The following is a 25561-nucleotide window of genomic DNA, read 5'->3' on the forward strand; positions in this document are numbered from 1 at the left end:
AACTGCTGGAGATTGCAAATGACGGGGGCCTTAAAAGTACATTGCCGACAACAACTCTGCCGGTGTTCTGGATTAAAACCAAGGCAGAATATCCAGAGATCGCCAAAAAAGCATTGGAACCCCTGCTTTCATTTCCAACATCTTGTCTTTTCTGCAGTGACGGAGACCAAAACTAAGTTACGGTGTAACCTGGACATAAGGAACAGACTTTGGGTGTCATTGTCTCCCATTACCCCGAGATGGGACCGGTTTATTGCAGAGAAACAAGCTCAGGGCTCCCAGTAATTCGGCGTAATGGTGAGTTGTATTTTTCATGCACTTTAGATTTGTTTTAATGCCGGTCGTATCCTTTTATTACGTCATATTTATTACGTTATATTTATTACGTTATATTTATTACGCCATATTTATTACACCATATTTATTACACCATATTTATTACTCCATATTTATTACTCCATATTTATTACGCCATATTTATGACGCTATATTTATTACGCCATATTTATGCCGCCATATTTATGCCGCCATATTTATGCCGCCATATTTATGCAGTCTGTAGCGCAAAAGAAATTGGGGAACACTGCGTTAGTCCACAGGGACTGCCAAAATCAATACAATATAAAAGCAGGGTTGGTAATCTTGAAGTATTAGCAAGAGTAAGAAAATTACCGTAGAGAAAAGAAAGGTACTGAAAAACCCAGCCCAGTGTTGCCAACTCTTTTCCAATTAAACTAGCTTGCAGCGCTAGATCCAAACATTGCTAAATATAGAAAGAAAATAATCTCCATTTTGTCCATCCCAGCAGGCCTTACTCCAAAGCCACTTCCCCAAAATGATTATGAACGTAAACATAGCTATTTTCTGCACTCACAGTGGTCAAGCTAGTAGCTTGTGGAGGACTCTTGTGACGAGCAATGAGTGCACAGGCAGAATAAGCACAGGTAGGCAGGCAGGTTGATACACAGGCAGGAAGATATTAAAATATTGGATGGGCAACAGCTGTTTTTTTCTTCTTTTCTCAGAGAATTTGATTAATTAATTGCTGTCAGAATGTAATGAGAATTTTTACAAATATCAGACATTTTTTTGAAGATTACCAATCCTGAGTTACAAAAAGGCATGTTCAGGAAAAACACATCCACTGTGTAGTGTTTTTGCATACTGTAATATCTGAGTATTGTTTAAAAAATGATAATACCAAAACCCTTAGATTGATGCAGATACCAATAGAGTACTTCATACAAAGCATGTTAAAGGAAGCTATAGGTTTGTTCCACTAGCTTGCTTATGGCTGCCGCACTGCACAACGTTTATATGGCGGTTACTGTGGATAATGCCACTATGTTGGAAGCATGATGCCCACCCTCCAACCCTGAGTTTGCTCACCGATGTGGTACAAGCCGATCCAGTCGGTGGCATCCACTTCCTCCTTGATGTCCCAGGAGATTACCAGGTGGCTTTGGCCTAGAGTCAGCTGGTACGTAGACACCGTAAGTGATGAGCGGCTGTCTGATGTCACCAGGTCTGTGTCGCTGTTGGCCCGCTGGAGCCCAACACCCACTGTTTCTGATTGGCTCCCTGACGACATAGTGGGAGAGGAGGGCACAGAGGCACCGACTTCCCCGGCTGTGCCCTGCACTGACATGCTGTGGAGGTTATCTGGACCGATCGTGTACGGCCGGGTGTGAGGGGTACGTCGACGCACCGCCAGGAGGTGCTCCCGGGCGCTGCTGTTGGCCGATGATGAGGACGACTGGGATGAGGGAGAGGCAGCCATCGCCATGGTTTCCGTGGAAGATGAGGCAAGGAAGGGAGGGGGCAAGAAGCGAGGAGGATAGCTGGTGATGGTGGTGGGAGGTGGGGGGGAGAGGCAGGTGGACGATGACTGGGGTTGAGGGGGGAGGACAGCTGTTTTGAGAGGGGCGGATGCTGGAGGTCAGATGGGCAAGCCAAAAAAAAAACGAGGGAAGGGGAAGAAAGAAAAGAGACACGTAGCTTAAAAGTTCACCTATAGACCAAACTTAAGAAGCAATGAATGGCTGGAAAAATTAAATGAATAGGACTGGAGACAAGGATGGAGGTACAGAAGGAGGAATGGAGTGATCACAAGAGCAGCGTAGTGTCCAAAGAACTTTGGGGTCCTTAAAGTACATTCCTTTGTCCCTGTTGTCTGTCCCTTAGGCAAGGCACTTTTAATTGTGTATGTGTAGAGATTGTAAAGCCCTATGAGGCAAATTTGTAATTTGTGATATTGGGCTATACAAAATAAATTGAATTTAATTGAATTGAATTCCACTAGCCGTCATTAAAGGTGTTACGGGGCAGTTTGAACCATAGTTGAACCTATCTCCCTTTCTCTCAGATCCGTCATGGATATCACGTTCCCACTGTGAATGTCGATGCTGATTTATCTCTCTTAACACCCCAAGACACCATTTCCAGTTTGACAAACACTAAAGTGTCAACAGCAGATAACTGTCTTGCTCTAGGGCCCTAGAGTAATTTGTAAACCATCCAGGTACCCATTATGACATAGGAAAGTGGTGGAGTTGCAAGATGGGCAGAAAGAGAGACAAGATATTAAGGATGAAAGGCGATCCAGGAATCCATCTGCTGGTCTGTCTGGCGAGGAGGAGGGGATGATAGGGCATTCCTATGATCCATGGGGAGGATAGTGGTGAAGGGAGATTGAAGACCTATATGGAGAGTGAGAGAGACAGAGACACAGAGGAAGAGGAAGTAAGAAAGGTAGAAGGGGAAAGAGGAAGACAAGAGGGACAAGAATGATGGTCAGTATTTTATGGTAGTACTTTGTGTGCAGTAGGGCAAATTGTAACTTTTACTTTGATGAAAAGAATTGGAATGGGAACTATTCTTTTGTTACATTTCCTTTCTATTCATTAGTTAAGTCACTGGAAACGTGGGGCATTTTCATGCAAGCAAAGCATGGAAACCAATTTGGTCAAACCTCTGGAGTGGTGGTCGATAATTTTACATAAACTGTTGAGGAAGGTAAGACGGGTAACCCTCTATGGCTGATTATTTGTGGAGATGTTTATCAGGCTCCATGATCCATGCTTTTGTTATCAGTTTGTTTGATAGAAGTGCAGAGTGATGGCTTTGGATGGGAAAGGAAAAAAATGTGTGCAAAATATCTTTTATCTCCGAAACCCAGCTCCCCGTCGGAGCCACAGCCTCTGGAGCCACAGCCTCTGGAGCCCAGCTCACCGGCAGAGCCACGGCACATTCCGCACGTTTGGGTCATTCCACCACCCGTTACAGTGTATATATAACTTTTAACTAGGCTAGTTAATTGTGGTTAGTGCTATCTCAACCAGTCATACATTTTACAGCTAATTTCCATGACATGACTGATGACGAGGAATAGGCATTAGTACTCTGCATGAGTTCTCCATTTGGATGTCCATCTTTCTTCACCTCATTTGATAGCAGTAACGTGCACTGTTGTGATGCTACCAGTGCAGAGAAGACTAGCCAGCTCATCATAATAATAGTGATTGGAGATATGCTACCCACTATAAGCTGTGGAAGAACAGAGCTTCAGCAAGCAGATGGCATTTGTTCAGCCGGTGTTCAACCATGGCGGCGAACAACAGCTGTGAATGTGGGTTCATGTTTAGAGGAAACGTTGAATGTCTGCATGCTTTGTACTAACACCCACTCACACACCCTTTCACTCTTCACTTCTCAGAAAACCCACTTACTCCATCCTTAGAGTCTAACAAAAACATTGCAGTCAAAAACACACAGCTGCCTCATTTCTTTAAAAAACTAATCAGAAATGGACACATGCACATGAAGTTTCCATGATATAGCAACAGGATTAAAACAGAGAATGGAGGGGATTTATGGTTGACAGAATGCCTTGTCTAATCCGCTGCATTACCACACAGCTTCAATCTGCACCTGGACCCGCAGCCATGTTTCAGGGTTTGGGGGCATTTAATCCATCCATTTTCATCCGCTTATATCCGGGGTGGGGAAACTAATTTTGTCCCCTTGTATCCGCGACAACGTTCTTTCGGTCACTCCGCAGAGTTCATGACCATAGGTGAGGGTCGGAAGCTAGACCGCCTTCCGGCTCAGCTCCATCTTTACCAAGACGGTCCGGTGCAGCGCCTGTTTTACTGCTGCAGCCGCACTGATCCGCCTGTCAATCTCCAGCTCCATCTTACTCTCATTCGTGAGCAAGACTCAGAGATACTTAAACTCCTTTGTTTACCGTAGGCACTCTGTCGCCACCTGGAGGGAGCAATCTACCAGTTTTCGGCAGAGGCCTGATGATTTGATGATTTGGAGGTGATTTTGTCAGAAAAGACACCTCACCCTTTTGTAGCAGCTTTAAATAACATATTTTCCTGTAAGAAGGCTGATATGCATTCATAAGTCACCTCACCGGTTCAACCTTTTTTACACACTCCACGAGCCAACAATCTTACTGTGATGAAAACACAGATCGATGAAAGTTTCTGGGGCAATCATTGGGTTATATGTGCAGACAATGCTACATGACTGAATAATGTCTGTGTCAGAGCTTAAAAGCTGCACTTGGAAAGATGCAATGACATAAAAAATTTGCCTTTCCGCCTCACTAAATCCCAAAGTGGAGCTACTGTGAAGACACTCCCTGAAGAGATGACAAGAAATATGTCCTATTTGCCCAAATAGCATTGTGGTGTTGGGGCAGTAGAGTACTCTTAAATTGAATTTACTGGTATAAATCTGAAAGACGTTTGCATAAAAAGGACCACACACACACACACACACAGTCCTGAAATAGCAGTAGCGTGCTTGGAGAACAATTCAAAAGGCGACAGCTTCCTGTCCCCAACACGCCCATCACATTCCTCTGCACCAGTGGGTTGGTTTGTTTCGGTGCACTCTTGCCTCTAACTTTGTGCAGCACAAAGTGCACGATCCAATGTCACAGACGTGACAGTGCTGAAGACATTTGATTTGCTGGCCTGTCCGAACAAAAAGACCTTTGAAAGAAGTGGGGAAATGTAGAACTGATTGTTTTTTGGGCTTCAACCAGACTGAATTTCAGGATATGTTAACTTCTTCTGCTTCCGTCTTGGCCATTCTTTTTTTCTTTGTGAAGTGTAACAACAAAGTCACTAGAATGCCACGATATATTTTGATCTGTGGGTAGTAAAAAACCCTGACATTAAAGCCATATATTTTATATTTCTCAAAATTCTCATTACATCCCGACAGCAATCAATAAATCAAAGGATCCGACCAGAAAGAAATGTAGGGGAAAGCACAGGCGCAGGACAAACCGGTAATGAAAGTTGTATCAAATATCAGGTCAATAGACGTAGTTGTCAAAATAGGGATAGGATACTTGAAAATCTCTATATGAGTGCAATGCCAAGGGGCAGCAGAGTGTTGGTGAAGCATATAGATTTTGTACTAAAGTGACCCTGAGCAAGACAGTGGAACATGTTCAAGTGTCAATGAGGGAAAAGATGCATGTCCCCCCTCTTATCCAGCAGAGGAAATACGTATTTACATGCACTGAGATACACGTCCACACTAAAATGGGACTTTGTTCAGCCAAAATAATGGATCCCATTAGCGTTTTTGGTGATAAACACACATCTGCAAGGAAAATAATTGGCGCATGGTAAAGAAAGCCTACAGATCACAACAACAATGAAGCGACAACTCAGTTGACCTGCCAATCTATCTGCTGATAAAATGAACCCCAGCCTTCACTGTGGTTTATTACACTTTAGTTTTCAGATCCTACGTGGAGCTATTAGGGAGGAAATAGGAAATGAGCTGTCCCGTTATTGATCTGATTGTGTGAACACACCACAGCTCTGATCTGACTCACATTCTTGAACATCGAGCGAGCAGGTTGAAATCCCTGTTGACTTGATGCTTTTTGCATTACATTTTTTTGTATTCGATATGACAGCAACATATAATGCTGTGGATATATTTTTGGCTTTGTTGTTGTTGTTTCTATGAGGCCTTATTTGTCACTGGTGCCCACGCTCGCCATAGCGCATTAAAGCCTAACTTCATCAGCTCACAATAACCAGCCCAGTTGAAAGCAGCCCTTCACACAAAACAAAATGTGATGAAATACACTCGCGTGTGGACTTAATTAAAATCTTGATGGCAACGTATGAGGCTCCCAGATCCACATCATAGCAACACCCCGTGTTCAACAATAAACTATACATTTGTCATTCCATCCGAGACACAGTACTTACCTTTTGCTAAGGCGAATTTAAACGCCGTTTAACACCACACCTGCACGAAAAAGAAATCCCCGAAGAAGTCGTTTAACTATGGACGACGGACCTCCATACGGCCCGGCCACCACAGGCTCTTCATCGGCTTCCAAGCCGGAACCCGGTGCTCCGGAGCCCGTGTGCAGCGGAGCTGCTCCTCGATAGTCCAGCCTCGAGCTCGAAACGAAGCCAAACTTCCCGTTAATTGTGTCGTTGTATTGAATTATCTCTATTCTTAAGGCATATGTGCCAAATCTATCACTCCACGGCTTCTCCGTGATTGCCAATCCGTGTAGAAAGACGCGTTCATATCTTATTTAGTTGTTTCCGCTGCACTCCGTGCCGCTTTGCTTACGATCTGCCACGCTAGAGGGAGATACAACCCGACCGCATTCGGATGAGAAACCAGATATTCCGTTAGAAGCGCTTTAAAAGCTAGGCCTTGTTGTTAGAGTCCATACTGACCAAACTCAGCAATCAAAATAACTGCTTACATTATTCAGTGACTGGGGGGAACAAACCCCCCGCCCCCCACTAGGCGTGTCCCGCCCCTGGCCTAGATGGAGTGCAGTGACCCGGTGAGGAGACGAGGCGGGATTTGTCGATTAATCCGACCGCCTTAATCCCAGAAACAAAAAGAAAAAATCTGCCCATCCATCTTTTTGGCACGTCACAAGAGAGTGCATGACCAAAGCAACATCATGCTCATTTCTTTCAATCAATCAGTTTAATTAACAAAAATAGTAGGCTACATGTAATGCAATAGTGGAATTACATCTAGAATTACATACATTCAAAATACATATAAAATAGACCGATATGATAAAATAAAGTTATTGATACATCTCTAACTTTCAGTATTTTCTGTATCTCTACATTACAGTTAATGAGGTAGATGATATTTCATTCAGCTCGTAATAAAGCTGAAAGTGCTACAGTGAAATTAGTAGCATCTAATTTCACTGTAGCACGATTGGTTTCTTAACACACAGAAATCAATAAATACAATTATAGAAATACAAAATGTACATAACATACCATGGATGTAGAAATAAATGAAATTTTTATTTTATTTTATGAATTTGTTATCAACATATATTCATCGATTCACTTATGCATTTACATATTTTTGTATGAATTTCTGATTTTGTTATTTGTTCATTAAACATATTTATTTGCATTAGTATTCATAAATACATCTTTTTTGAGTCCCCCCCCCAATTACAAGGCAGTACATGCATGGAGTCTGAAAACTACTGAAAGTAGATGAATCGTTTTTGAATCGTTTTGTGTGCATTTTTCAAACAATGCAGTGTGTCTTGATGAGCTGGTGGGCCATCTCCATGTTCCCGCTAGCCTGGTAGATGAGAGAGAGGTTGAAGGCAATCTCTCTCCTCAAATCTAGATGATCATCAGGGATACCCTGCAAGTAGGACCGGTGGTGAAAGGAGGGAGAGAGGGACAAACAGGAAAAGAAAAGCTCTTTTAAAGCTGCATTTTTAAACCTACAGGAGAATTGTCTGTGCACAAAAACTGGAAACAGGAAAAGAGAGTTGTCCATCAATCAATATCCTCAATAAAAGTGAAAGATGTTTCTAAACTATAAGACAGTATGCTGAGTGCTCAAGCATTATGCTGAAGTTCACACTAAAACGCAAAGCAAACTTCACATTACTTGGTATCATTTGTGGTTATTCGCATAATTAGCGCTGGAGAGGAGTGGCTTATCTCCATGGAAACCATTGTTAACTAAGCCATTTATTTCTGCCATCAACCACGGAAGAAAGAACCTCAATTTCAGCTTTGTACATGTTGTGGAAGTCCCAAATATCCCGGGAAATTAAATGCAGTCTGGTCTGGGTTTCTTAACATAATCTGAATGCGATCTGTGAATTTCTTCAAGCTGTAATACGGTTTCCTGGTTTACTACAGCTGTATGAACCCAAAATAAACAATTTTGCAGGGATTTATTTGCAATAAATGGACAAAAAGGGAAGCCGAAATAACTACCTACAATGAGGCAGATTTCTAAAAAGCACAAGTTTGGGTTCACTCGCAACCTTGCATTGGCTTTGTATGTAATCTTTGGTGTGAACACATCATAATGGATGACATGAAGAAATAAATGGTGTATGTATACACACCTCAAGTTTCTGAGCAGGCAGTGTGAGTGCCATCTGGTAGTAATGTATGGCCAAATGTGTGAGGCCTATCTGGTGCAGCGCTCTGCCCAGGTTGTACATGCTCTCCTGACACACTCCACGGAGGTCCACGTACCGCCAAAGAAAGGAGAAACCCTGAAAACACAAATATATTTAGGAAGAACGGAGTAGAGGAAGTACAGATGTTGCTGATTTCATTCGACTGGATTGCTACCGCATTAACACAAAAGACATACACAAAACAAAACAAAAATAACTACCTGCAGCACCAGTGTATGACGTTTGGCGACAAACTTCTGAGATGCCATGTGGAAAAAGGTGAGACCCACACATAGGCTGTGGAGTGGGATTTTGGGGTGAGTCTGGAAGGCCTGAACATACTGGCCTAAAAAAAAAAAAGACACAAAATGTGTTAGATGAATACAGCTGGAAAATTATCAACAAATCTTTTTTGAAAAGTGCTATGGAATATTAAAGCAAAAATAAATGATTAAGATGCTGAAGTAGCAACCCCTCGCAGCTTTCAACCTCTGTTAGTTGTCTTTGAATGAAGGTGTTGGAAAGTGTCAATCGGACTGATGATTCCTTTTTGACCATAGACATAAGAAGTGGACGTAGTCATTTTGACATCACCCATCGATGTATGGACTGCTGCTTTGAAGCCTCAGGTTTGTCGTCACCATCTTGGATTATGTTTTTCTTTTGCAACCAATGAACGGTAGAAGTGATGTCGTGATGCTGTATACAGCTCTGGTAGAACCCTGTCCATCCCAGTAAGCCCACCCTACTTCATTTAATGGTCTATTTGACTCTACATAATAATCTAATTTAAAATGAATAATTTTCATTGCTGTGATTAAACGTATACCGCGAGTTTTGTAATACAAATTCAGACTTAAAGTCAGATTTGTGTTATGCCATGCCCAATTTTCAGCAGTGCCGAGTGGTTTATTTGAATACAACTTTCTGTGTTTCTGGTACATACTCTATGTGGACGTGTTCTGCATGTGAAGATTTGCCCAACATAAATGTCAATGGTCAATATCTCTAAAAGGCAATGACATATAAACAAGCTTCAATCAACTTTATATAAGCGTGGTCTAGTTATGATCTGAAGAAAATTGATGATTAGGAGCAGTTGTCAAAACCAATTAATTGTTTTACTTTAAAATGTACTGGTTTTTAGGAACATTTGTAGAGCGAATGGGGATACGTGTCAAGTAAATCTGACATAATGTGACTTTTTCAAGTTACATTTTGACCCCAATCAGTCTCAGGGTGACATTTGTTGAGCACAATTTGCATAGAACTTTCAATCCAAATGAACCAACTCACAGGGTTTTTCCTAATCTTTTCTTCGGAGAAATAATAATAATAAATCAGCCCCTTCTGGGCATGAATCCCTCATGAGAAAAATACAGATTTGAAAGCAATAGCCCCGTTAGCTCTAAATTTTCAATGCAAATCAAATCATGTATATGAACGCTGGACAGTAGAGCTGGGATGGTGTAAAAATGTTCAATCCGGTTTGATATTAAGCCGGTCTACTGAATTTGACTACTAGACGTCGCACCTGACTCAGCAGCTTCGAGTCATACATTGAGGAGACTGAAAGAGCCCGTGAATGAGTGTAGCGACTCCAGTCCACTTGGTGGTGGAAATTCACTTTTAAACTAGTTTACCAACAGACAATAACCATTTTGTATTTTATTAGCTTAGAATTTCAATTCTATTCCATTATATAAAAGATGCAGAACAAGGAGTCAGTAGTAGTAGTAGAGCGTGTGTGTGTGTGTGTGTGTGCGTGCGTGCGTCCGTGTTACCCAGAGCGTGTTTGAAGCTCCCCGACACCATGGCATTGTGTCCGCACAGGACGCACAAGGCGTGGTTATCGGGATATTTTAACAACAGACGCAGACAGAAGCGATGGTGACGCTGGTGTTGGGAGGTTATGGTCAGCTGAGGGGAGTACAAAAACATTTCAGATATTTGCTTTTTACATCCACGAGAACAGACAGAGGGAAACATTTAAAGACCATTTGGTAATTCTGTGACTGATGATTGATTTTCAACGCTTTATCACAGTGTGGAGAAAGAGATGGATGCACGGGCAACAGCTCAACAAATATCAGTCGAAGTGTACGCCATATTTAGAATATTTTCACTGCTTTACCTTGACGTCAGACATCAGTTTACGATGGGGAACTGAAGCTTTATCTATGCTCTTCAAAGCAACCAGACTACTTTCACAAAAACTGTAATTTATCTTACAGGAGTGGGTGTTTTCTCACTGCCTCGATCAGTTTGTTTGTGTTATTTTATGACTTTGATAAATATGTAATAACCTTTAAAAAGTGGGACCTTCTGTGTAAATCTGTAAACCACAGCATTTATTGCTTTATTTTATTCCGTGTCACTATATATGTATATAGCGAATCCAATTTAAAAATACATGAAATGTACATACTATCCTAATGTACATTTGATTATCCTAGTGAGTAGAGGTGTTACGTGAGATCAACACAATATTTCACTCAATAATGTGACTTGATTTTCACATATAATGTCACTCCATAATGAATGCTAAAGGAGAAAACAAGGCTGGCAAAATGGAAGGCTCACACAATGATTATAATATTAAATTAAAGTATTATTATAATCAAAAAGATATTGTGATAATAATCAACATTGATCAATATGAAAAATGTTTGGCCATATCGTCCAGCCCTTTTTAGTCCTGTGGTGGTCTGTTTCTTCAAACTGGGAGAAACGCCAACTGTCATCTACTGTAGGTAGTACACTGATTATGCATAAGTCCACTTTAAAACATTCAAACTTTCCCTTTGAAGTGGTATATTGCAGTTTTTTTGCAGTTGCAGAGTTTTGTTTATGAAAAGAGAAATTTTAGCACATAACCAGACCTGGTTAAAAATATTCCAAAGCTGAGGCCGATCCACATTTTCCATTAGCATCAATCTGTCGAGGAGAGGAAAACATACAGAGGACAATTCATGCTGTTCTAAACAATCGTCACAAAAGAAGCCATACAAATGAACAATAAATTATTGGCCTGGTGGCACTGTACACAGGAGTCTACCTGATGTAGTTGTAGGCCTTGTAGTAGTTGTGATCGAGGATGGTGGCGGACAGGCCGAAGCACTCCATCTCCTTCCTCCTGGGCTTGTTGTCGTAGAAGGAGTAGAACTCCATGGCGGACTCGACCAGCAGCTCGGCCTCCTCGTAGCGCTGCACCTCACACAGTGTCAGCGCGCAGCTCACCAGCAGCTGCCACCAGTCTTCTTTGGACAGAACATTGGTTTTACCTGGGCACAGGGATGAGATGATGCCATCAGTATAGCATCGGTATGAATTGTAATCACACCAGGCGGCAACCTCCGATTCTGAGAGCGGAAGTGTCTTAAACCTGCATTATCTCTACTGACCAGCAGGGGGTGACTCCTCTAGTTGTATAGAAGTCTATGAGAAATCCTGCATTATGGGGAATTTACAAAAATATCATCCAATCAAATGAGACATATCCATGTCTGTGGATCTTAGTAGCTAACAGAGCAATACGGAGAAAGACAGAAAGAGGTTTGTGTGTAAATACTATTGGGTAAAGAAATGTGTTTTAATTTCCCTAAAAAATAAATACAGCTGAGGTGTAATTAATTCAATTTTAACTGGCTCCGTCACTGAAGCCCAGGCAATTCAGACCGTAAGAACTGAAGAAGCTACGATATCTGTGGAGTCCTGAACCCTGCATTTTTGCCTGCCAATGACTAACAAAGTTAAAGACCAGTGGATGATAATAAAAATATTTAAGTTCATTATTAGCTATAGGCCTTTTGAAATAATTATCCTGAAAACCATAAAACCGTGATATTTCCTCTGACAATAATTGTAAAACTTGCTGTTTTCACTACTTGCGCTGTACATCTGCGTTACACAGAGTTTCCCTTTCATTTCTCCTTTGTCCTCCAACAACAGGTGAAGGAGATGCACGTGAAGCCAACAGTCCTCTTTAGCTCTATATTGTGCACTTTGTAGGGGTCTAATCAAATGTGAAGGATTTGATTAAAATCAATCTTGTAACTGTACACCACTCAAATATTCCACTTCACTGTGAAACATATTGCACTTTAAAAAGGAGACAACCAACAAATACACACAGTATACACAGTATGTCCTTACCAGTGTTGTCCAGATAGGCAGCTTCGTGGTCAGCGATCTCTGGCAGAATGGCCTTCACCAGTCTCAGGTGATTTTTGCCCGACACGGTTACAGAACGCACACACACCTTAGCTCGCTGCATGGCCACCTAAGACAGCATAAAAAAAAGTAATTGTTCTGTTCATATGAGCACACATTAGCTTTACCAACTCACTGTTAAAAATGAAATCTTCCTAGATTAAACACATGTGGGTGTTTAGGAGTGCATTACCTTGAGTAGCATGGAGATCATAGTGATCATAGCATCCAGGTAGTCCTGCGTCTGTCCCTGAGTCTTCAGCAGTGTCGAACGATGCAGCAGAAGCTTTAATTCCTACAACCACAACATATATAGAGATATGAGAATACACAGAGATAAAACAATATCAGCCCTCTTTTTCAAATCCATACACTAGGAGAGCTCAAGTCAGGTTTTGTTCAGTATTTAAGTAGGTATGGAAGCCCATTTAAGGGAGAAAAATAAAAACATGGATGTAAAAGGTTATGCATCACAAAAATAATAAAACCGATATTCATTAACATTTCTGACTTAATAATAGTAATAATAATAATAATAATAATAATAATATCTGACCTAATTACATTTAGTAAATAGAAAAAAGGGGATTTAGTAGAGTAGATCTCAACCAAGTGGGTCTCCTTCTCCTCTCCCAAAGAAGAGTCGAATCTTACTCAGTCAATGATGGTATAAAACAATCAATAAAATGTGTTTTAAACTAATAAAAATGCAGTATTCAATGCCTCTTAAGAAGGAAATATCAGAAGATGCTTGGCTCCTGTTACCTCATACAAAATAAACTTTCCTTTTGGGCAGCCGACGAGTCCTGTGCTAGCGTTTCGCTGTCGTACATGGACTCCAGCGCCTTGAGGGCACACTCGGGCCGGCCCAGCTGCTGCTGCAGGGTGGCCAGGGAGAGCCGAGCCTCCAGGTGCTGCGGAGCCATGTCCACCACCTTAGTGTAGCTCTGTGCTGCCACCTCCATGTGGCCCAGTGCCTTCAGACACTCTGCATGGGACAAGTGATGAAGGTGCTTGTGTAACAGTGGTTTAGATTTAATATTCTTTAATCAGGGCAAAATTGAAGAGGTCATTTCAAATCCAGTCTTAGATAGATAAGTACTTTATTGATCCCCTAAGGGAAATTCACTTGCACCCTAGCTGCAAAGTTTCACACAGTGGAGAATTTTTTTCTCCAAGTCTAAACATTCAAATAAACATTCAGTTGCCAGTTTATTAGGTCCACCTATCTAGAACTAATGCAGTCTAATACAACAGGCCAAAAAAAAACCTTTAATAAAGGTTATAATGCGAGAAAGGGGTTGATTCTACTATATGATCATTTTGGATGTTCCCATTTGTGTGCTGTATCGACACAAAACAACCAGAGGCTTGACAAAGCTTAGACTAAAATGTTCAATTTGAAAAAAAAAAATGAAAAAAAAAAAAAAGGAACAATATGTACTGTATTAGATCATAAAATGAATACAATACATCAGAGATTAAGGAAATACTGGCTACTTCGACAACAATTCTAGAGGTAGCATTCCGGTGCAAGACATCTGTTTGATGCGTGATCCCGCCCACTGCCTATTTATGTCAGACATGAACTACAACTAGATCATGAGAGATAAGGTAGGATTTTACCTGACCTAAAAAGCCTTGGCATCTTTAGAAAAACAAGTATCCCTTGAACAAGGTCTGGAAAGTGTGAAACTGTGTGAACTTTGAATCTGGGGAGGAGGGAGACACTTCCACAATATTTAGATTTTGGCCTGCAGTTCCCCTTTGAAACACTAGCTGTCAGCGTCATAACTTGAAGATATTTGATCATTAGTATACATCGTATTTACCTGTATATAATTTGTGAACTTTTGCTTTCTGTTGCCCATACCTGCGTGTCGGAGCCAGACGACAGCCAGATTGTACTTCTCGGATATGACAAGGGCAGATAGCAAAGGCAGAGCAGTCATGTACTTGCCCTCCTCTAGGTAGGCTTCACCTACGTCCAGGTACAAGTCACCAATCTCCTCTGGATTCTGCTCCATCAGCGATGACACTAGCCCCTGTGATTGAGTGGGTACAGAGCGATGGAGACAGATGCTTTACATCCATTTTTAGTCTTCAAAAAAAGTTAAAAATCACTGCTAGAAATCTATATTTTAAGCATAAATTAGATTTTCAAAATGCAAGTGTGTTCCTAATACATTTTATTTTGTAAACGTTATGTTTACCTCCAGGGGTGTTTCGACATGCAGATGTATGAGGCAGACAGTTAGCTTGGCCCTAAGGTCCACTGGAACGTTGTCTGGTACATGTACATCTTTAATTTCCCCTGTGTGTGTGTGTGTGTGTGTGTGTGGAGGGGAGAGAAAGAGAGATTTTGCTGTTCAAAATGTCCTCCCTGGGTTCAGCTTTCTAAAGGAATTAGCCGATCATTTATCTAATGAATATGCAGCAGGGATTTTAGTACATCTCTCAAGGAAATACAATTTTTCAGCTCACATCAAATTTTTGTACTGTAAGGTCAAAGAAAAGGGAAATATCTGCATAAAGATTTACATTTTTCCAAACAGTTACTCACAGTTCTCTTCAACAGCTATTTCTTCCTTAGTCTTTGACTTTGTGTCTTCTTCATTGTTCTCGTCTTGCTCCTCAGGCATTTCCTCTGCCACTCTCTCTTGTTGTCTTGGTTCCTCACACCCTGATTTAGATTCATCCTTTACCAAATCTATACCTGCAAACTGGACCAAGACCTGGGAAAAACACACAAAGTATATTCATTCAGTAATACCAAATACACCTTACAAATGTAAGGTATTGCTCTATCTTTAAGGCCAAAGTTACACCTGTCTTTTCAATGCGACTTTTGTCATCCGATGACACGAGAAGGACACATTAACTGTCAAGTCTGTACGCTCAAAGATATTGTTCGCATTGGGATCCCATCAGCCAGAGCACACGTCAAGGTGTCCTGGCACACGTCAAGGTGAATCATCTCCTGTTTCTAAAGCATTTAAAAATGAATTGGTCTTCTTTGTATAATCCCCAGACATGTAAATCATGTTTTTATCAGTTAATTATTTGTAAAAGTCACACCAAGTTACAAAAATATGGAGGTGACCCCATAAACTAAGAAGGAGTAATACTGCAGGGAGGAGGAGCAACCAGCAAAAAATAATGGGGGACTTTTAATGTGACGAATTTATAGGAAATGGAATGTGATATTCACCATTTTACAACGCCTTTGATCACTAAATATATCGGATCACTATCTGATCAAGCATGTCGAATTGAAGTATGTAACTACAGCCGATAGGACAAGTACAAGCTTTTGCTTCTCTGCCCACAAACACACAGAGGTCTACCTGCAGGGCCTTGTTGTACTGGCGGTTAGCGATGTAGAGCTCAGCTGCCATGTTAATGAAGTCATCACTGACCAGGCTGGGGTGTCGCTCCAGAGCTTCCTCTATTACACCCAGAGCTGAAGGTAAGTCATTACTCTCATAGTAACTCCTAAGCAGGACACAGACACAGATGTTTTTGACAACCCACAGTCCTGACATTGTATTAATTACTGTGTAAGGCCCTGGCGTGTGTGGATGTATGTGTGGACCTGGTTTAGTTTGTGTGTACTGTACTTGGCCATGTCCTTGGAGAGCTGCATGAAGTGCTCTCCGTCTTCCATCGGCAGCAGTGATAAGATCCTGCGGTAGCCATCCATGCACTGTTTGTGCTCGCCCAGACGCATGTGGAGGCTGGAGCGCTCCCACACGTAGCGCACGTTGGTGGGGTCGTACTTAATGGCTGCGGTGGTAGAGTACAAGATGGAATGAGAATAATGCAAATAAAGAGAAGCTTCTTTGGAACAACAAATGAGTCGTGGAAATGATAATGGGGAAGGACAAATTTAGCTACAAATTCGTGCAGTCTGATGTGTCAACGACAATAACAACAGTCAAAATCACCTACGTTACTTTTCTAAAGCTGTATTAGTAAATGATTTAATATCAGACAATCACATTGATTTATCTTGTCTTACTGAAACCTGGCTGAGTCATGAAGAATATGTCAGCCTAAATGAATCAACTCCTCCAAGTCATATTAATACTCACATTCCTCGAGGCACCGGCCGAGGAGGTGGAGTAGCAGCCATCTTTGACTCAAGCCTATTAATAAATCCTAAACCTAAATTAAACTACAACTCAAACACAACTCTGCCAACTGCCACCTTCAAAAGTTCTCTGACGACTCTGCGATCGTCGGCCTCATCTCGGCCGATGATGACAGGGAGTACAGGGAACTGAACCAGGACTTCTTAGGATGGTGCCAGCGGAACCGCCTCCAGATCAACTCCAGCAAGACCAAGGAGCTGGTGGTGGACTTCCGCCGGGGTAAACGCTCTCCTCCAACACCAGTGAGCATCCAGGGACTGGACATTGAGATTGTGAAGTCTTATAAGTACCTGGGTGTTCACTTGAACAATAAACTGGACTGGTCTGACCACGCTCATGCACTCTACAAGAAGGGACAGAGCAGACTCTTTCTGCTGAGGAGACTGAGGTCCTTTGGGGTGCAGGGAGCACTCCTGAAGACCTTCTTCGACTCGGTGGTGGCATCAGCCATCTTTTATGGAGTGGTCTTCTGGTGCAGTGGCATCACAGCAGCTGACAGGAGGAGACTGGACAAACTGGTGGGGAAGGCCAGCAGCGTGCTGGGGTGTCCTCTGGATACTGTGGAGGTGGTGGGGGACAGGAGGATGATGGCCAAGCTATCATCCCTGATGGACCACCCCTCCCACCCCATGCAGGGTACTCTGGCAGCGCTGCACAGCTCCTTCAGCCACCGGCTGATTCATCTCCGGTGTCTGAGGGAGAGGTACCACAGGTCCTTTCTCCCCGCTGCTGTCAGGCTACACAACAAGCTGAGCTCCCAGTAGGCCACAAACACTTGAACACTTTGGACTTCGCACTGAACAGCACTTACTTTAGCCCAGTTGTGCAATACTAATACGTTTAAGTACTTTTTAATTTGTTTTAATTTATTTTATACACTTTATACACTTTATTCTATTTCTACTCTGTCTGTATATATAATATTCTTCTTGTTTTTTACTCTTTTATCTTATTTCTGTTATTATACTACTTGTTTTACTTATTACTGTGAGCAATGTTGCTGTAATCCTGTAATTTCCCCACTGAGGGACTAATAAAGGATTATCTTATCTTATCTTATTTGAAAGCTTTTTTCTTAGTCTTTCACATCTAACCTGGAAAATATTACCGCCAATTATATTTGTTATACTGTACCGGCCACCAGGTCCATATTCAGAATTCCTATCAGAATTTTCAGAGTTTCTATCAAGTTTAGTCCTTAAAACTGATACGGTTATTATTGTAGGCGATTTTAATATTCATGTGGATGTTGATAATGATTGCCTTAGTGCTGCATTTATCTCATTGTTGGACTTGATTGGCTTCTGTCAGAGAGTACAGAAACCCACTCACTGCTTTGGCCATACCCTCGACCTTGTTCTTGCATGTGGCATTGAGCATTTGGAGGTCTTCCCACATAACCCTCTTCTGTCAGACCATTACCTCATAACTTTTGAGTTTATACTACCGGAGTATACACCGTTAGTCAAAAGCTTCTACACCAGATGTCTAACTGACAGTGCTGTAGCTACATTTAAAGAAGTGATTCCTTCTGCATTTGATTCTATACCACGTCTCAATGTGACGGAGGACTCCTGTGCTAACTTTAGTCAGTCCCAGATTGATCATCTTGTCGATAATGCTACAGGCTCACTGAGAATGACACTAGACTTGATAGCCCCTCTGAAGAAGAAGACGGTGAGGCAAAGGAGGTTTGCTCCCTGGTATAACCCTCAGACTGCAAACTAAAGCAAACATCACAAAAGCATATGGCGTTCCACCAATCTGGAAGAATCACGCTTAGTTTGGCGAGATAGCCTTAAAACATATAAGAAGGCTCACCATAATGCCAGAGCAGCCTATTACTCATCAGTAATAGAGAAAAATAAGAACAACCCCAGGTTTCTCTTTAGCACTGTAGCCAGGCTGAAAGAGAGTCACCGCTCTATGGAGCTGTGTATTCCTATAGACCTCAGTAGTAATGACTTCATGAACTTCTTCAATGAAAAGATTCTAACTATTAGAGACAAGATTGATGATCTCTTGCCCTCAACCACTGCCGATCTGTCCTCAAGTGGAGTGGCCTTGGAAACGTCTGTATGCCCTTGTGTAAATGACTCTGAAAACATTCCATTAATATGGTGACTATTTCCCGCAATACTTTATTTTGTAATTGCTTTTGTATGTATTGGGTCCTTATATTTTGAAGTTCTTCCGTTGAGACCGGAAATAGATGTAACTATGGTAACTTGACATCGCAAAAAGTCTGTTAGTTGACGGTGTACTGAAGGAGAAGGAGTTCATGTGTATTCACTCACATAATTCACTCTATGAACTGCTAAGCACTTAGCTGGAACGGGAACAAGGTACTTTGTGTTTTATTTAGGCTTTGACTACATGTTTAGTGACTTTATTATAATTCATTTGTAATATGTATTGTAATAAGATTTTAGCTATATGTGCCCTTTATGAAAGAGAAAATGTTGTGATTAATGTTGTGATTAATGTACACATGTACAGTATATAGCAATGTCATCTAATTAATGTGTACACTCGTGAGAGCTCATTTCTGTTTTATTTGTTCTATAGCTCTTATGGTGATTTCTGGATCTTTATGGAAAAAGAGACACTCATATTTATGTTCGTAAATAAGGCTCAAGAATAAAGGCATTCTGGAAATATCAGTACGCTTCACTATTGTCCGACTGGGGTCCACTACACCTGGTGTATATTTGGATGGCTTTTCTCCCATTAACCTTGACTAATTGTCTTCAACGGTTTCTTCTTCTAAACCGGCTGCTTTTAATTGGCACCTCTATTGGATATTGTTAATGTGTCTTTGCCAACAAGCCATGTACCACATTCCTTCAAAGTACCTGTAATTAAACCTCTCGTGAAGAAGCCCACTCTTAATCCAGAGGTGTTGGCTAACTACAGACCAATCTCTAACCTTCCCTTCCTCTCTAATGGGGTGTTCACACCAAAACGCGTTGCGAATTGTTCGCGCGAGTAGATCCCATGCATCTCAATGCACAGAAGCAACATTTTCGCGAAGTTGCGAAAGCCAATCAGCGTTGAGATGCTCCGCCCACCTGGCTGCTGCTGCTCTAGTAGTGCTGGAAGCGGAAGTTATCGAGACTGAGTCGGTGAAATTCACCGAGCTGTGTGAGCCTACGGGTGATGTTATGAACCCAGACACAAGGGCGTTAGATGTTCCGACGTTTATGGGATGTCCACAACAAGTATAAAGCAGAACTAGTGGTTATTTCTTCCGTGGTGGATGGCGGAAATTATAACTGTTTATACGGAGACAAGCCACAGAGATAAGCCACGCCCCCTTTTCGCGACTGGTTGCGAAAGACGCGAATGAACACAACTTGTCTGGCGAGTAAACTGACGCAAGTAAAGCGTTGCGAATATTCGCACCGCGTTTGGTGTGAACGCACCATTAGATCATTGAGAAAGTAGTCCCAAATCAGTTGTGTGACTTTCTACATCATAATAGTTTATTTGAGGAGTTTGTCAGGATTTAGACCACAGCACAGAGACAGCACTGGTGAAGATTACAAATGACCTCCTAATTGCATCAGATAAAGGACTCATCTCTGTACTTGTTGTTAGACCTTAGTGCTGCGTTCGATAACATTGACCATCCTATTACAGAGAATAGATCAGTCGATTGGCATTTCAGGTACTAAGTTGGTTTAAATGCTATTTGTCAGATCGAGCTCAATTTGTATTTGTAAACGATGAAGCCTCGATGACCACAAACGTTAAACACAGAGTTCCACAAGGTTCTGTGCTAGGACCAATTTAATTTACCTTATATATGCTTTCTTTGGGCAACATTATCAGGAAACACTCCATAAACTTTAATTGTTATGCAGATGATACTCAATTATATATATTGATCAAACCAGAGGAGACTAACCAGCTAGCTAAAATTCAAGCATGTCTTAAAGACATAAAAACATAGATGACCTGCAACTTCCTGATGTTAAAAGTTATTTTACTTGAACACCCTAAACACCTCAGAGGTCAATTATCTGGTTATGTGGTTTCTGTAGATGGCATTGCCCTGGCATCCAACACCACTGTAAATAATCTCAGCGTTATCAACGTGAAGCAAATCTCAAAAGACTGCATATTTTCATCTACGTAACATTTTAAAAAAATCAGGCACATCTTGTCTCACGCGTTTGTTACTTCTAGACTTGATTACTGGAACTCCTTATTATCAGACTGCTCTAATAAGTCTCTCCAGTTAATCCAGAATGCTGCAGCTCATGTACTCACAAAAACTAAGAAAAGAGATCACATTACTCCTGTATTAGCTGCTCTGCACTGGCTCCCTGTAAAATCAAAAATCACATTTAAAATTCTTCTCCTCACCTACAAAGCCTTGATTGGTGAAACACCATCATATCTACCTTGTAGTACCATATTGCCCCACTAGAGAGCTGCGCTCACTAAATGTGGGGCTACTTGTTGTTCCAAGAGTCTTAAAAATTAGGATGGGAGCCAGAGCCTTCAGTTATTAAGCTCCTCTTTTATGGAACCAGCTTCCACTTTCAGTCCGGGGGGCAGACACAGTCACCTCATTTAAGAGTAGACTTAAGACTTTCCTCTTTGATAGTGCTTATAGTTAGGGCTGAATCAGGTTTGCCCTGGTCCAGCCCCTAGATATGCTGCTATAGGCTTATAGGCTGCTGGGGGATGTTTTAGGATACCCATGTTGTTTTAGGATACCCATGTTTTAGGATACCCATGGCCTCTGCTGATGTGCCCCGCCCCCACTCCTCTCTACCTCCTTCTGTTTTATGGACTGTGGAGGTCCATTCATACATTGTCATATTCATTGACTGTGTTTATGTAACTCTGTAATGCTGTTCATTCTGTACACATGATATCTATTGCATCTGTCCATCCGGGGAGAGGGATCCTCCTCTATTGCTCTCATAAAGGTTTCTTCCCTTTTTTCCCCGAGAAAGGTTTTTTTCTATTTCTTGGGAGTTTTTCCTGATCCGATGTGAGGTCCTGGGACAGGGATGTCTTATTTGTACAGATTGTAAAGCCCTCTGAGGCAAAATTGACAAACTGAATCGAAATAGTCCGGCAAGTAAACTCACACAAATAAAGCAGTGCAAAAATTTGCTTCCCTTTTGGTGAGAACGCAGCATGAAGGAGTGTGAATAGACGGCACTACGCTGTCATATACTGTATAATATATATATATATATATATATATATATATATATATATATATATATATATATATATATATATATATATATACACACATCTTTGACTTTTGAGTGTCAAACTGACCTTTTGAGTAGCAGACAATGGCCTGTCGGATGTTGTCCTGCTCCAGAGACATTTCTGCCAGTCTAATCCACTCCTCACAGTCCGAAGGGTTCAGGTGGGCAGCGATCAGACCAAACTGCAGCGCTTTGTCCATGTCTTCGTCATCCTCGTAGATCATGGCCAATGTGGAGAATGGCTCATAGGCCAAAGGAGCTAGCCGACAAGGGGAAGACTATTAATTTAGATAAATGATAAATGGAAAGAATTGATAACTCCAAAAACACACACAAGTTTGTTTCATACCCTGTCTTATGATCTCCATACACATCAAGATGGCATCCTCTTTCTCTCCTCTGGCATAGCGGATGTTGGCTTCTCCCATCAAGCCTCTCAGAGCTCGGGGCAGCTTGCTGCGATGACGCCGCTCCTGGACAAACACACAAACAAAGTCATAAACTAACACACATTAAGAGCTGGGAAACCCATTGACACACTCTTGCCACCTCCTCCTCCTCCTCCTTACCCTCATCATCTTCTTGTTTTCTCGGTTCAGCTCCATCTCCAGCTCAAACACATCCCCCACTGTCGGATCCTCTTCCACATCCTCCTCCTCCAACTCTCTCTTTTTCCTGCCCCTCCGTCCTCTTCCTCCTTTCCCCCGCCACTTCTGTCTCTTCTTTGTCTCCTTCATCTCCATCCTCACTTTCTCCTCTTCTTCCGCCCGGTAGTCGTTATCATCTTCATCATCAACATAGCTAAAGCTGTCATCCTCTCCCTCCTCATGCTCATCTGAAGATGGTGGTTCTGGCTTTTCTCCCAACATTGAGGCAAAGGCCTGCTGGACCCCCGGGCTGACTCCCTCTTCTGACAGGAGGGGAAAGTATTGTGAAGTGATGTCATCAACACTAGTAAGTAATACATTATTATTATTATAATAATAATGTTTTGCATCAATGAACCTTACTATCCAGCTGCCAAAAACCCAATGGGAGGAGTCACCTTTGATTATTATTGGGAACAGTTTATACCGGGTTTTGCCTCTCAGGCTATATTAGGGGCTCATCTAACAATAATTTTCAGTCATCAGTTAATCCAATTATTTTTCTTTTTACTTGTTTAATACAAAATACCAGAACAGCCACCACAATTTCTAAGAGCTAATAAAGTCAGTATAATTTTATTTTGCTTGTTTTGTTGGGCCACCGTCCAAAAACAATGATATTCAGTTTACCATTATATATCACAAAGAAAACCAGCAAATATGCAGATCTGATTATATATATATATATATATATCCATCCATCCATCCATCCATCCATTTTCAATACCGCTTATCCTCATTAGGGTCGCGGGGGTGCTGGAGCCTATCCCAGCTGACATAGGGCGAAGGCAGGGGACACCCTGGACAGGCCGCCAGTCCATCGAGGGCACATGTAGGGACATACAACCATTCACTCTCACATTCACACCTATGGGCAATTTAGAGATCAATTAACCTGCAGCATGTCTTTGGACTGTGGGAGGAAGCCGGAGAGCCCGGAGAGAACCCACGCTGCCACGGGGAGAACATGCAAACTCCACACAGAAGGACCGCTCCGACCGGGAATTGAACCCGCGGCCCGCTTGCTGTGAGGCGACAGTGCTAGCCACTACACCACCGTGCAGCCGTGTGTGTGTGTGTGTGTGTGTGTGTGTGTGTGTGTGTGTGTGTGTGTGTGTGTGTGTGTGTGTGTGTGTGTGTGTGTGTGTGTGTGTGTGTGTGTGTGTGTGTGTGTGTGTGTGTGTGTGTGTGTGTATGTATATATATATATATATATATATATATATATATATATATATATATATATATATATATATATATATTAAACATTATTATAGAAATGAGTTCCTTTTCAGTTGAATAACCAATAATTTCATCCAATCTGAGACAAAGCTACGTCCTGATTAAAAGCCCCACCCGTGTCAGACAGACGGCAGTTTTACCGATGTTTCCCAGGGGTTGTGCCGATGTCGAGGGCTGAGCATCATCCTCCACACCTTCAGCTGAAACCGCTGACTCCTGATAGAGGAAAGGACTTCGTGTTAAGGTTACCTAAACAGCAATGCATATCTTAGAGCAGACGTTTCACTCTAAACACAACCGTAGCGTTGACATATTGTCGTTGTGGAGTCTCTTAAGCGAAGGAAGACCAGTCTCAGGTGTAAATGGTGTTGCTGCGTATAACTAAGGTCAACAGCTGCTGCTATAGCTCGATACTTTAGTTATGCTAACTTAGCTATGCTTCTGGGCTGTGGGGTTTTGCACGGTTTATCCAACTCGTTCCGATATCCATAATGTGTGATTTACCTTGGTTTTGCGCTCATCCCTCCGCTGGTCAAACTCCTCAAATGTTATCCGACCCTCCAGGTAGTCTATCAGCTCAGAGCTGAAACCGGACATCTCTGTCTTTTCACGTGACTCGGTCTGTGTCTAAAGGCTGACCGATGGGGCACGATATATGCTTTTTCAGACAAAATGCATCATACCCAGCTACAGCTGCAACAAAATATCAACTGTCCCTTTGGGCGCGCGCTGAGGACTGGAGGAGCGACGTCATCGGTGTGCGACGAATCCGGAGAAAGTTTGTGGGCAAGTTTGTGGGCTTCGAGAGGAAACAGAATGTTGCGGTTAAGCAACAACTGTACCGTGAATGCATATTACATGGGAGACAGTACAGATGGCGAGAGAGATGATATGCAAGAAGTTTCCAAAAAGAGTGGAGCGATAGTTCTGACCACTCCGGAAATGAGAGTAAAAAAAGTGAAGGCTAATGGAGAAGGTGTGAGGAAAGAGGATGATACAGCTGAAAGGAAAGGTGTGAATGCGTTTAAGAATGAAGCGGCTCACTACCATAACGACATGTCTGATCTCCCGACTCCGTTTGTTGACCTGTTGTGAGTGAACCTCACACACGAACCCAGAACGCTCGGTTACATGAGCTATGATGTAAAAGAGTTTATCCCAGCTCCATTAAGATGTTTCAAGTGCCAAAGAATGGGACATACGGCAGGGCAATGTACGGTGAAGCAGAGATGTGCAAGATGTAGAGGGGAGCATGAGTATGGAAAATGTGGCCAAAATGAAACAAATAAATGCTGTAACTGTGGAGGTGATCACAGCGCTGCTTTTGGAGGATGCCCAGTTCAAAGGTAGTGCAGAAATGTAAAATACTCAATCAAGTGTCGTATGCGGAAGCAGTTAAAAAGGTGAAGGAAAATGATAAAGTTACCCCCAGGGAAACACTCAAGAATGAAGCTGGGAATAGGCAACTCCCTGTGGACCGTTCCCCTGTCCTGAGTCAGAGTCAAACAGTTAAATCCATACATTAAAGAGATAAATGAGGACACACTGATTGTTGATAAAATGTGTTTGTGGCCTTCATCTGCAAAACTATGA

The 25561-nt window shown here is 42.0% G+C and overlaps 2 protein-coding genes across 3 annotated transcripts in view; both read right to left on the minus strand.

The window, feature by feature from the left end:
- LOC117740989 (E3 ubiquitin-protein ligase HECW2-like) overlaps positions 1–1808 on the minus strand; it is a 52248-nt gene extending 50440 nt beyond the window's left edge. The window contains 1 exon segment of the mRNA XM_034547697.1: positions 1390–1808. Coding sequence (XP_034403588.1) covers positions 1390–1786 — 397 coding nt within the window. The 5' untranslated portion in view covers positions 1787–1808.
- Positions 1809–7022: 5214 nt separating this feature from the next.
- gtf3c3 (general transcription factor IIIC, polypeptide 3) lies at positions 7023–24704 on the minus strand. Of its 2 annotated transcripts, none has more exons than XM_034553879.1 (19): positions 24473–24704; positions 24109–24184; positions 22649–22986; positions 22429–22552; positions 22147–22338; positions 16306–16471; positions 16033–16180; positions 15249–15420; positions 14899–14999; positions 14559–14730; positions 13471–13673; positions 12879–12980; positions 12629–12755; positions 11532–11757; positions 11356–11410; positions 10258–10393; positions 8695–8819; positions 8417–8569; positions 7023–7695 (listed from the first exon to the last, which is right to left on the minus strand). In XM_034553879.1, exons 1-19 carry the CDS (start codon positions 24563–24565, stop codon positions 7573–7575), a joined length of 2832 nt encoding a protein of 943 aa, XP_034409770.1. In that variant the 5' UTR covers positions 24566–24704; the 3' UTR covers positions 7023–7572. The 2 variants fall into 2 exon arrangements, with proteins under 2 accessions (XP_034409770.1, XP_034409762.1); XM_034553871.1 differs by having other exon boundaries at positions 22649–22989.
- Positions 24705–25561: the final 857 nt, after the last annotated feature.

This window comes from Cyclopterus lumpus, chromosome 2 (assembly GCF_009769545.1).
Source record: "Cyclopterus lumpus isolate fCycLum1 chromosome 2, fCycLum1.pri, whole genome shotgun sequence".
Taxonomy (NCBI): domain Eukaryota; kingdom Metazoa; phylum Chordata; class Actinopteri; order Perciformes; family Cyclopteridae; genus Cyclopterus; species Cyclopterus lumpus.

Bases quoted from the DNA above. Each gene is read 5' to 3' on its own strand.
- gtf3c3 (XM_034553871.1), bottom strand. From the start codon at position 24,565: ATGTCCGGTTTCAGCTCTGAGCTGATAGACTACCTGGAGGGTCGGATA. The intron at 14,731-14,898 runs GTAAACATAACG...ACTCAATCACAG, and splicing joins ATGTCGAAACACCCCTGGAG to GGGCTAGTGTCATCGCTGAT. The intron at 7,696-8,416 runs GTGTGTATACAT...TCCTACTTGCAG, and splicing joins TGCCTGCTCAGAAACTTGAG to GGTATCCCTGATGATCATCT.